At 41.2% G+C, this 13,108-nt stretch overlaps 2 protein-coding genes across 3 annotated transcripts in view; one reads left to right on the top strand and one right to left on the bottom strand.

Moving 5' to 3' along the window:
* LOC139624730 (serine/threonine-protein phosphatase 2A catalytic subunit beta isoform) overlaps positions 1–6,219 on the bottom strand; it is a 17,365-nt gene extending 11,146 nt beyond the window's left edge. The window contains exons 1-3 of the mRNA XM_071484070.1: positions 5,780–6,219; positions 3,319–3,357; positions 763–933 (exon numbers count right to left, since the gene is read on the bottom strand). Coding sequence (XP_071340171.1) covers positions 763–933; positions 3,319–3,357; positions 5,780–5,881 — 312 coding nt within the window. The 5' untranslated portion in view covers positions 5,882–6,219. The remainder of the gene's footprint in view (positions 1–762; positions 934–3,318; positions 3,358–5,779) is intronic.
* Positions 6,220–7,846: 1,627 nt separating this feature from the next.
* Positions 7,847–12,787, top strand: srp19 (signal recognition particle 19). 2 transcript variants are annotated; one of them, XM_071484076.1, is made up of 5 exons: positions 7,847–8,053; positions 9,512–9,587; positions 10,858–10,929; positions 11,003–11,141; positions 12,298–12,787. In XM_071484076.1, exons 1-5 carry the CDS (start codon positions 8,016–8,018, stop codon positions 12,426–12,428), a joined length of 456 nt encoding a protein of 151 aa, XP_071340177.1. In that variant the 5' UTR covers positions 7,847–8,015; the 3' UTR covers positions 12,429–12,787. The 2 variants fall into 2 exon arrangements, with proteins under 2 accessions (XP_071340177.1, XP_071340179.1); XM_071484078.1 differs by having other exon boundaries at positions 7,848–8,053; positions 11,033–11,141.
* Positions 12,788–13,108: the final 321 nt, after the last annotated feature.

The raw sequence follows: 13,108 nt of genomic DNA on the forward strand, positions 1-13,108 counted from the left end.
CATGACTCTGGAAAAAGCCCCTGAAGATCCAACTCACTGTCCTGTTCTTTCTCATCACTGCATCCATTTACACACAAAGACACACAATTTAAACCGACAAATTTTACAGTTAACCTGCTGCACTTACTCAAAGTGATTCCATCATGTGAGCAAGTTAAAAGTTATAACTATTAAATCCCCGTCTGTAAGTGGGATTTACGGAACCTGAATGCATCATTGATTGGTCTCTTTCAGGTTTGTCGTTTCTGTCATGAAGCTGCAGCTGGTTGGACGAATGCTGGTCAACAGTTTCATAGATCCTCATGTTGATACCATGGAACGGTGCAGTCAGAGTTTCTGCAGGATACATCATCACACAGCCTCATGCTCTCATGGTCCCGTCGCTCAAAGCACGACGGAAAACTAGTAGTGACAATACACTGAATATGTTTTAAGTACAAAAACCAAATGACATTTATATGACATGTTGTCAGTGCTTCCCAGCTGTTAATAGTAATTTGGAGTAGTACAATTAAAATCATTTACAAAAAATAAACATAAATCAATTAATGTGACACAACAAACCAGTTTAACTCAGAGGTGGAGAAAGTCTCCTGACAGCCCACAATCATTTACAGAAACGAATAATTCTCTCCTGCTCAAAGAAGAAAAAATATTCAAGACCAATGTGAATTAAATTTAAGACTTTATAAAACCTTTTTGAGGGAACTGGACTTTTCAATACCTGCAGATACTGAAAATATGGCTGCGATTGGGGTTTACCTTTAACGTGACGAGCAGCGTGACCGTCTCCACGGAGTAGTAGCCTCTGTCGACGTAGTCTCCCATGAACAGGTAGTTGGTGTCTGGAGACTTGCCTCCGATCTTAAACAGCTCCATCAGGTCATGGAACTGACCGTGGACGTCGCCGCACACCGTCACCGGGCATCGCACCTGAGGGGACAGGTAACAGCGTCACTGGGTCACCTTAACCACACACAACAACCGTGATGATACCGATTACCCTGAATGTGTTGTACTCCTCGTGCACATGAACACATTTTAATCCTTTGTTTGTTAAATATTAAAATGTACAACAAATATTAGACCAATTCCAGTGATTTTAATGTTGATTTTCATATTTTATTCATTGTTCCTGTCAACACTGACTTTGTTGTTCACAGTAAAATAACCTTTTCTCATTACATCCTTGTTTATAATGTTTGTTGATGTAAAGATTGAATATCATTACGTATCATCTGATGACTTCTGACCTAAATATCATCCACAAAAGTTCAGTATCCACTATTGTACCCACTACTGACAACAACATCTGCAAGACCCAGTTATGTCTTGGATTACATTTACCTAGAAACCCTGTACTTTGTTAAAAACTCAAGATTAAATATCTAAACATTAACACTGACAGATTTTTGGTGTCTGTGAAACATGTTGGCCCTGTCCAGTGACTTGGCTCCTATCAATAGATCAACATTATTAATATGCTGAATAAACACTTATTAATGAGTCAATACTTGACTGATATTAGTCACACTAACCAATTTCTGAGATAAACATAGCGGAACATCCTCAAATGATTTTCATTTCCTCATTAGAGGTGAAGTTACTTTAACAGATCAGATGTAGTGAAAACTATAATTAACTTGTGACATGATAAAAATATTTTAAAAAGCTATTTAAAGTTGGATAAACACCCAAACCTGTACTATACATAAACTAAACAAGGAGGATCCCATACACAGGCTCCTGGGTGGCCCACTCAGGTAGATTAAGACCCGTCCAGGTAGATAAAATCAGTTTCAACTGAGGTGAGCCTCACATTACAACCTTATTTCACGCTCTAATTTTTGGGCACACATCTGTCTGAGCTGCTGCAGTAACTACACAGCTGCCTAGATAGCACCTACCGATGCATGTGAGGCGTTTAAGGGACACCTGTAAATTGTCGTACAGTCTCCTCCTCTAAACTGCATGAGGACCCCTGACTGCAATTCAAGTTTCCCACTTAATAATAAAATGTGTGAATCTGAGTGTCTGCATGCACATAGTTGACCCACCACCACAAGTCAACTCTCAACCTGTGGGACATGTTGTAAAGACAGCGTAGGTCCACTTGAAAATAGCGCGTTTTGTTCAATGTTATTTAACAGGACAAAATTATTGAGCTTTTCATTGGACAGATTTTGTATGGAAACGTTTCTATTAAGACTCAGTGGCATTTAAAAGTAAAGTGCGTGTGAGCCTGCAGCTCAGCAAACACAGCGTAAACAAGGTGTGATATAGTTCAGAATACGGAGGCCCAGTCATATTCTGCTCAAACAGGCCAGAGGGAACAACACTGAAAATCAGACCCAGATAACATTTTGTTTTCTCTTAAACATAGATACAAATATCCCTTTATAAAAACAGAAGAGATTCTGGTCAACAATAACCTCTATTCACTGCTAAAGAGTGAAAATACTGTTTGGTTTCAACTGAAGCGTCAATCTTTTCATCAGAACCTCATTGAGGACTAAGCCCATCTTTGCCTCCACGCATTGATCTGTGCTTGATCGGACATTAATATGACCTCCTGCACAAAAAGCTGTCATCATTTGTAATTACAGTTCCCTTTCTGGTCCAGTTTGGAAACGTTCCAGCGGCTGATGATTTCACCATCTGAGTCTAAACAGCCTGTTGTCCTGCTCTGCTACTTCTCTGCTTGTTGTTGGGCTGTTTTTGTGCATTTTTAAAATTTGTTTCCAGGAGTCATAAATTAGTCTGCTTATTTATTCATTTTGATTTTAAAGTTTAATTTTTCTATGATTTTGTTTCAGTACAACCTGACTGTAGAGCTGCAACTGACAATTTTCACATCAGCAACTAATTATATAATTCAATCAACTGATCAATAATTTATTCTGCAATGTCTAAAACTTATGAAATTGTCCAACATATGCTCCCAGAGCACATCTACAAACTTGGGTATTTCATGGTTGGTCTGACAAAAATGCAAAGGGCTAGAATCTATAATATGAATCAGAAAACAGCTATAACCAGGAATTAAAAATTATAAATAATTTACCTTATGAACTGATAATCAAAAATCACCTTTCATTTTCTGCTGACCAATCATTTCAGCAAGAGCATCAAATCTGCTGCTGTTTGAGGTTGGACTTCATCATTTAGATTTTAATAGCCTGGTCTAATTTCTTTAATATTAGTCTCCCAGCTCTAAACCAGTGCAACATGGCTGTCAGGGTGGGCTGACTGTCCCATTAATGAAGCAGTCAGGGTTTGATTTTTCTGTGATGATGCTGAGGAAAGACTCAAGCTCACCTCCTGAACGTTGGACTCCTTGGTCAGAATCTCCTTGGCCTAGAAGAAACAAACACACAGATTATTTATTTAATTATTGACCTTCTTAAGAAGACATTTTCTATAAACCACACATCAGACACTTAAGTGACCATGTGCAGATATAAGGTTAAACAAAACCGATCACAGACACACAAACAGTAACTCATGTCATAAACGTCCACCTTTAGCCTCCATGGCAGACCAACAGGTTATTTTGACATGTTGAGTCTGAGTGACCTCACAGGACACCGTAGTGATTGAAATGAGTTGGCCATAGATAGAAAAGTTAGGAAATACTTTAGTGTGGTTAATGTATTTCTAATGTGACATCTTAAAATTACTTTTTTGTCCAAGTAACAGTCCAAAACGCGAAGACAGTCCACATTAGGGCCAAACAATTCATCCAAATAATATCAAAATCCCAACACAGTCAAGTACAATATCTCACGGGAGCTGCAATTTTTCACAAAGGTAAAACGTGTTATGACATTATAATTTAGGTTTTGTGCTACAGAAGTGCCCTAACCTACAAATCACTTTCAGCAGACGTAATGGTACGTGGCTGTGACCTGATAAAAAACTGCATCATTTTAGTTACGGTTTTGGCGTATTAGAGTCTACAGAATTAATCAAAAATAAATAAATAGGTACATTACTAAAATAATCGTTTATTGCAGCCCTATAAACTTCAGACATAGCTGCGATAACAGAGCCTTAATAGAGCTTTACAAGTTGAATCCAAAACAAAATGACTAATTTCTCTTTATCAAAATGAAAAGGTGATAACATTTTACTGTCCAACAGAGCACAAGTAGTGAATTTACCTTTGAATACAGGAGTTTAAAGCCCTAACTTTGAGCTCCCATGAAGTGGGGCGGGGATTTATTTCACTGTAGAGATTCCTATATTGAAAATAACTTATTTGCAGGTATGGCGACAACTATTATTTCCGTTTTTTTTTTTTTTCAAGAAACTGATTGTCTAGTCTACGAAACATCAAAAAAATTCAACTGACTGAAGATGTTATCATCTTATTTAGGCTAGTCTTTCCCAGTGCCCTTTGAAATGTACAATATGCATTTATTGCCTTGTGTGTATGAATCTACGTGTATATGAGTATGTATGTGCATCCGTGTGTATACGTATGTTGATATGTTTGTGTATATGTATACGTGTGTGTATATATGTATGTATGTATGTATATATGTAAATATATAACTGCATGCACGTGTATACATTTTTTTTTTCATTCATTCATTCATTCATATATTGTTTTATCTTGTCTATGTTTTATTTCGCTTATACTTCTGAATGTTTTATTTGCTTTGCAAAGTGTCTTTGGGTGTCTCGAAAGGCACTTATAAGTAATATATATTATTATTATTGTTATTCAAATGTCTTGTTCTGTTTGACCCAAGTCCAAATATTCCACCTAATTTTTGATCTACATCGATGCATGACACAGAAAAGCAGCAAATATACTCATTTGAGGCTGAAATGTGCTAAAATCTGGGTTTTTTTTTAAACACTAATACTGCTTGAAAATTTACTTAATCTGCTCACCAGTTATCAAATAAATCGATTACTTCTACAAACTGAAAAATCAACTAATTGTTTCAGCTCTATCTGGAGGGCTGTTGCTCTATAAAGCTCAGATGAGCCGGTGCCAATTGTTATGTATCTGACCGGCTTGATATTACTAAGTTAAATTACCAAGAAGTCTTTGCTTTCATTCACTCAACACACAGAACAAAATGTATTCCTCTACACATTCAGTAGTGAAAACAGCCTGCAGCCTCTCAGTGGTATGGTTCAAAGCTGCGTTATAAAGCGTGTTGTGACAATATGAAAGGTCAGCGATGCAGAAAAGCAACCGAACGAGTTGTTTTATGCTGCAACAACCCAGAGGTGACGCCTGAAAACTGAAAGGCTCATTGACAGGTTTATGCAATAAAACGGTTGATCAATAAAGACAGGGCGCGGTGCAAATCACAACACATACACTCAACATACATTTACTTTTAAACACAGATGTAAGAATATAAGACTCAGAAATGAAACATTAGCTGAATCCTGGTGTGTGCGCAAACTGCAGACTTGTTAATAAAAAGGCAGTAAAATGGTCTCCGTCTATTTCCTGGTAGGAATTTTCGGCCTGCGTCCTGAGACGACGGTTGTCGAACAGCCGTTCTCATTAGCATCTTTCAGGTGGGTCGGGCAGTACACTTGGTGAAGATATCAGGTTGATTAAATGATTTAGCTTTTACTCCGATGCTCGAACACATTGATGACCCCAGAATGACTGGTCGAAAACGGGGCGAAAATAGCCGCCTTGCCGTTCCCTTATTCCAGAAAGTAGTCGGAGCCGCTTTCGCAATCTAGGCCACACTGAAAGCAAGGCCGAGTCAGAATAAAAGCCGAGTTGATATATCTCACTTACCTTCTCGCAGAGTGTCCTGACCTGGTTTTCCGTTAGCTGCTTACACTCATTTAGCTGTTCGATCCATTGGTCTAATTCTTTAGTGAAAGATTTGTCTTCCATGACAGCCGCGGTAGCTTGCTAAGCTAGCTGTTTTAGCTACCTGAAAAAACAAACTGGCCTGTGTCTCACGCTAGCTGCTTTAGCCCTTAGCTCGTCGTATTGTTAACCCGATCTAGTCCCGCCAAACCGGTTGGAAAATCAACGATAAGACCTAAAATTAAAGAGCCCTTCACTCAACTTCTATCATGATAAATCACCGATGTTAAGTTACCGACGTTAAAAACCAGTTTATATGGGCCGGGGGAGTCAAAAGGGTCGAAAGTCCCCGATGCGGCAGACCGTAGCTGCAGGAGTCAGCGGCGTCGCAGCGGCTAGCCGATTTGCTAAAAGAGCTAGCTACAATAACATCCGGGCATTTCAGCAGCGCGCTGAGTCGGCGCACTGGCGACACTGCGTGGACAGAGAGTGAACTGCAAGGTACTGTCAAGCTGTGGGTACAAACATAGGGGTCGAGTCAACAAGAGAGGACGCAGCACATATCTGAGAGGTTCCAGGATGATGAACAAGAAAAATAAATAATAATACACAAAAATGTTTATAATAATCTTAATTTCCCACAGATGCAGATGTAGAAATTTCCCTTTGGCTTCACAGGTTAGTTAAACACATCAATGTAACTCACAAACAATAAATAAAATACTAAATTAATACAACATGCACAGTAAAGACAAAAATAGCAGACATGATTCCAGCGTGGATCTTCTCCAAACCTTGCTTTCTTATGAAATACTGCAGCGTTCAGCTCTTTAGGTCACTAAAACCGTTTAATCTGAGAGGTAATGGTGGAATGTAAGGAGCAGAAGTACAAAGATGATTCCAAACAGCATAAACAAACATGCTAACTATGCTAACCGTTCTCATACGTCTGCTAGTCTCTGATTCTGGTCTCAATTTGTAGAACTCACCTGTTTAAATTTTATCAAAGCTTAAAATTATGCACAAATGAAGACATGGGCACTTTGAGTGACAGGTTGGTGCCATCACAGTTGGCTAGCCGCTGTGTATCTAGCCGCTAGCTGTCTGCTAACAATAAAACTTGTGCAGTTAACTGACTGTATCTTGAGGTGAGTGAAATTCTACTATATGTTAACATTAATTAGCAGGCATCTCGTCTGTATTCACTATACTTGGCTTGTTAGCTTAGCTTGTTAACTAGCTAATTAACCAGCAAATGAATTAGCCTTGGGTTAGGCTTAGAACAAGATACCTGGATGACTGTGCTAATGTTGCTAATGGGAGCATATGCCCTTTTTTGGATTAGTCGGGCGTTAGATGGAGTCACACAACGCAAAGGTCAACTCACTCTGACCTTCAAAACCGATGGGTGACACTGCAGAGGCTACATCCTTCTTTATTCAGTCAATGTTACGACCCAAAAAGTTGCAGAATCAAACTGTTCAGTGTGACGTTTCAAAAATTAACTGCATTTAATTTGGGCAAAGTAAATCTGATCTGCAGCTGTTGCCACTGTAAACTCTGTGCAGTGCTTGAACCAGCATTTCCACAACAGCGTCATCTTTCTCTGTGGACTGTGGTTTTAGACTATTCAGAATCAAGAAATATGCTAGTGTATACTGCTCCATTACTTTGCTGTGACCAATTATGTTTGCGCAACAGTTCAGTTACACTTTTGGCAGAGGTGATGACATGACAGACTTGGGTAAGGCAGGACACTAAGATACAAATGCCATAAACATGTTCATTAATTAAACTTACTTTTTTTTATACTTGAACCACAACAGAATGCTGCTCCCACAAGCACTTTCAATTTAACTGTTGAAATAACTTTACCAAAGATAGAGATTTAAAAGATTAACTCTGTCTTATTCTTACCTGCTCAATACATTTCACTCAGGTGATATGATTCATTTTATACTTGTGTATTATTCAGTGATTTCTCTTAATAACTCTGCGCACACCAGCAGGCGGTGACCCGCCTTCTCGTTTTCTTCCGGACCTGCGCACTCGGTGCTTTGAAGGAAGCTGGTTGTCAACAGTGAGTGAGCCCGAGCAGCGGCGACGTGTTCCGCGTGTGAAGGAATCATCTAAAAATCTTCATAAACAGTCTTTGATTTTACGGCACAAACAAACGGTGTCGTCAGTCGCTGAGTCCAGTCCAGATTCGGCCACCAGTATGGCTCATCTCACCCAGAACCCCGCTGATAAAGAGAGGTGAGTTCTTTGTTAGCCGAGCTAAGCTAAAGCTAACAGCCCTCCTCTTACGGATTGTAAACTTCCTATAGGAAATGCTTGAATTAAAGGACAACCTTAATATCTGCAAAGTTGACGTGGTTAGTAAGTATTACTGTGGTGGAGGCGCCACCCTTGAAGGGCCATTCTTCAATTCGGCATACGTTGAATTCGGATTTAAACATTTTAATCAAATGAAAACTACCTGTTTGGCTCACACGATTCACTACAACCGAAGGGACTCACCACGGCAGGGAAATGCGTGTTTGACGGAATGGCTGAGTGGTAACCGAGTCCAAATGTGTAAGACAGATTTCTGATGAGTTAGATATACCAGACTTACGACGTCTGGAGCAGAAGCCGTTTTAAATGTTAAAATAGCTTAGTTTTTACATGAAGTCTGGCCTGGCGTCCGGTCCGCGTACAGCAGCCCTTTAGCATGACGTGTAAGTCCTTAAACCCGCACATGTTGTGATCCCTCCACGTTATATCGTGTTTTATGGCCACATACAAGGAAGACAAATGTGTTACACGCTACATATTTACGAAATGGCATTTATGAGGTACGACTAACTTTTCAGCCATGAATTTGTAGAGGACTGGTAGTTTCACACGGAGCTGAGTCCCCAGAACCATGAATGAAGCGGTGTCTACCTGTGGCCCTGCAGCTCAGGTGTGAGAAACTTTGACCTCTGAACTTGTTATACTGTCCCATCTGAAAGCATTTTTGAGACTCAAAAACTTTCCTAAAGCAAATGTTGGACACAAGAATTTAAATCTGTGTCTCAGAACTTTGTTTTTCTTGATCTGTCCCGTGATGCATCTCATGAGCCCCACAGATTCCCTGTGTCCGGATGGGAACCACTGACAGGAGACAAAAACAGGCAGCGGCTCGAACAGGAGAACATTTAACATTTTGGCGCTCAACAGACCATCCTGGTAAAATAAGGGTTAGATTAGCAAGAGACCCCCCCCCCAACGAGAAGACAGGCTGCTTTAAATTACATTACACTACTACATAACAGTAGCACTGTGTGTTCTCCTCTGGAGAAGCCTGTTAATCCTGAACTGCTGTTTTGAGAAATGACACATTGTCGGTTATCTTGAGATAATGAAGTCCTGGTCTCCTGATAACTTTCCTCACCACAGAAGAGCTGCATCGATTTGTTGATTTACAGAAAATGAATCACAAAGTGTTTTGATGATTGACTAATTGTTTTAGTTGTGTCTGTTTTATCTTTCTGTCTGTCTGTTCTTCCTGGTTTGTGATGGTAACCTGAAGATCTTTGGTGTTTGCACAAAAATCAGCTTGGCTGAAGGAAACTGTGATGGTCGTTAGTTTGTTTCTATAAAACCAGGCTACGGTTGGATTGTGTTGTGAACTGCATCAGCGACGTTGTGAGTGCTGCCTCTCAGCTCAGGGTGCTTGGTGTGTTTCAGGTTCATCTGCCTCTATCCAGTCTACATCAACAGTAAGAAGACACTGGCTGAAGGCCGCAGGATCCCCGCAGAGAAGGTGACTCTTTATACTCTCCACTGTTTTCATGCAGTGCACATTTTCTGCTCCTTGTTGTTGGCTGAGACTCTGACTGTTGACACTTCAGAGTCGACTTGGAGAATACTGACTCGGGTTCAGCTCTAGTTTATACTGCGAGAGGAAACAGTGAGTGAACCACCTCCATTCATTTATCTTCATCTAAGGTACAAGAACAAACACAGTCTATCTGAACACATAAATCAGTGTGTTGTTCTCGTCCATGTTGAAAACATGATTCAAACATTCACAGTGTGTGACCCCTCCACTGATGGCATGAACAGAAGCTGACTGGAGTCATCAGACCTGGATCAGTCTGAAACCAGAATGGAGGCTGTGGGTCAGAGACTCTGTGAGAAACATCAGCTGATGTGAACCAGGCCTCACAACAAAGACCTCAGAGACTGAGGATGAAGAAGAGCTGATGATGAAGCTGAAAGGGTCAGAGAGCTGAGATCTTCATCAGCCCACAGTCTGTTGGTGGAGATGGTTCAGGTCTAGAAGAGGACCAAGTCCAGCTGACAGACTCCACCAGCTCAACACAGAGGATCAGAGTCACAGCTGAAGGAGCTGGTTCACATCACCACACACGTCATGGAGCACGGAGTCCTGTTGCCGTGGAGACCACAGAGGAAGCTTCTGCATCACTGACCTCCATAACGCTGCTGGAACATGTCTGGTGGGCTGATGAGTTTCCCACAGGTGGAGCAGGGTGGAGGAGCATCAGGATCTGGACCTGGACAGCTCCACATTGTGGTTTATCAGGGTCTCTTCAGGATAATGTTGAGCAGATCTCAGGTGTTCAGCTTGTTCCACAGATGAGGAGCAGAGGAGCTGCTGCGCCTGGTTCTGGTCCTGGTCCTGGGACCACTGAGTGAACCTGTCCCAGACCACCTGAGGGTCTGGATGCTTCATATCATACAAGTAGATCAGAGATGTGTTCAGAGATTTATAGACCAGTGGTAGGATTTTAAAATCTGTCTCTGAAACACAGGAGGTTTTTTAAGTCTCCAGCCAGGTGAAAAGTCACAGGAGTTACTACAGTTCGTCCTGAGGTGAACGTGAATGTCTGAACCAAAGTTCACCAGTTGTTGAGATATTTCAGTTGGGACCAGACTGACCCAGCACTAGCATGGGTAGAACTGATGGATCATCTCTCTGCAGAGTCTTTTCTTAAGAATGAAGTGAAACCAGTGACGAGGTGAAGTGTTTCAGTGCTGTGAGTAAAGAGCAGCTGCTGTTGTGTCTGCAGGCTGTGGAGAATCCGTCCTGCACTGAGATCAGAGACGTCCTGACGGCTGCAGGGATGAACGTCTACATGGAGGTAAAAAAAAAAGAGAGAAACACACACACAGAACAATGTCATCACATGATGTGTTTTTAAAGCCCTTAAGAAGTGTGTGTGTGTGTGTGTGTTTGTGTTCCAGAACAAAATGCATCCCAGGGAGTGGAACAGGGACGTCCAGTTCAGAGGTCGAGTCCGAATTCAGCTGAAACAGGAAGATGGCAACTTCTGTCAGGAGAAATTCAGCTCCCGTAGGTCCCACACATTCTCTGCTCTGTGTGTGTGTGTGTGTGTGTGTGTGTGTGTGTGTGTGTATGATGGACACTTAATGTACCAGTGTTTTGGTAGTTGGTAGCGATACCATTGGTTTTTTCAGCAAAAAGCTGAAAACAGAGGCTACTGCACACACAGTGTGTTAACACATGCGCTTGTACGCGCGCACACACACTCTCACACGCACACACCCCTCCACACAGTCAGCATGCAGCAGCAGGTTAAATTAACATGATGACAGAGACGTTGTGTGAAAATATTCATTTAAGAGTCAGTGTTATATTTTAACAGACTAAACAGTCACTGCAGCTGCTAATGTTGTGAGCTCCCAGCTAACGTTATGAGCTGTCGCTACGTTAGCCAGAACAAGCTAATGTTAGCCAGAACAAGCTAATTTAAGCCTAAACCTGCTAACGTTAGCCTCTGTGAAGGTTGTGTGTGGAGCGTAGCTACAACAGATGTCAGTGTTACAGTTCAGACGGTAACATTTGAGTTCTGAACATGTTGACAACATGTTGTGAATATAAAGTGAAGGAGTGAGACTCACTCGGCCTGAGCTCGGTACAGATCTGAGCTCTGTCTCTGAGCTGCTTCCTCCTGTGGCTCCGGTTAAACACTGACTTCTACAACTTGTCCCTGATGATCTGAGTCAAACACTAAATATCTCCACACACCAGTCATGGACCTGTTACTGTAATTCCACATGTTGCTGTTATTGTTTCCTGTGCCTGTCCTCTTCTCCTCCTCCTGTCTGATGTCAGGAGAAAAACATGTACCGTCACATTTTCAGCATTTTGACTATATTTATTTACTTTTTTTTCTCTGCCACTCATTAAAGTCTCCATGCCACGCTCTTGCCCACCCATGAATAGACAGGTTGCTTTAAATTAAGGGGTGTCTTCGTTAACAGTGGTCAGTCTACAGAGAGGAAACAGTCAGCATTTGTGTCTTCAGTCATCCACAGGTGATCTGATGTCCTGTCAGCACGCGCATAATACACACACAAGAGACATGGTCATTACTATGTAGCTGTGTTTGCTGTTTGTTTCCGTAATCGCGCAGTTACCTGGAGCCTGAGCGAGTAGCCCCTCCCTCAAGCAAAGGTGTGATGTTTGTTTTTCTTTTTCCTCTTAGGGAAAGATGTGATGCTGTATGTGGCTGAGATGATCCCTAAACTAAAGACTCGGACCCAGAAGAGTGGAGGAGGAGACACCAGCTCTCAGCAGGGAGAAGGAGGGAAGAAGAGCAAGAAAAAGAAGAAATAGACACAATTTTTATTTAAAAAAATATCCCAGGCTTGTTGCTTCGAGTTCATCGATCGGTTTCAGGTAGAATCAAATCCTGAACTCAAGCATGTTTTGCTTATTTTGTCGAGTCAAATGTAACACGACGTTGGACACAAAATTAAAACATCTCTGTGACCTAAGAAAGGTACCCACAGCTCATCAAGTGGATTCGACAGAGAAAACGACTCATTTTTGTGATGTTTCAGATCTTGTCAGTAGAATGGGGAAATTGTGAAGTGATAGATGAAGATATGCATCTGTGTTTCTGTTCAGTACCTTCCCCCATGTTATGTTAAATTCTGTGCAAGACAAGATGAATAAATGGTTACGTAAATAGATTTTCTTTGTTGGTTCAGTGAGAGTATCTTAATCGTCCACATTGTAAGGAGCACGTTGGCGAAGGTGACAATATGTTGTTTATTCTGAAGTTTTAGCTTTTGTTGCAAGTTGTGTTTTAGTTTGGTATTTTAAAGTTTTGATTTGTGGTCAAAGGACCAAATCGTGTACGACCGGGACTGTTTTTTATTTTCCTTTTGTGTCTGTGTCTTTTGCAAGTGATGAAAGGGGAAAAAAAGTCCTCAGTTCTTCAGTTTACAGGCTCTGGCTGCCAAATGAATTGTTTACTGCAAATGTCATCTCTGCTTCCATCCCGATCGCCC

Source organism: Trachinotus anak, unplaced genomic scaffold (genome assembly GCF_046630095.1).
Source record: "Trachinotus anak isolate AG129_WGS33_773 ecotype Australia unplaced genomic scaffold, CSIRO_AGI_Tana_v1 ptg000008l, whole genome shotgun sequence".
NCBI lineage: Eukaryota > Metazoa > Chordata > Actinopteri > Carangiformes > Carangidae > Trachinotus > Trachinotus anak.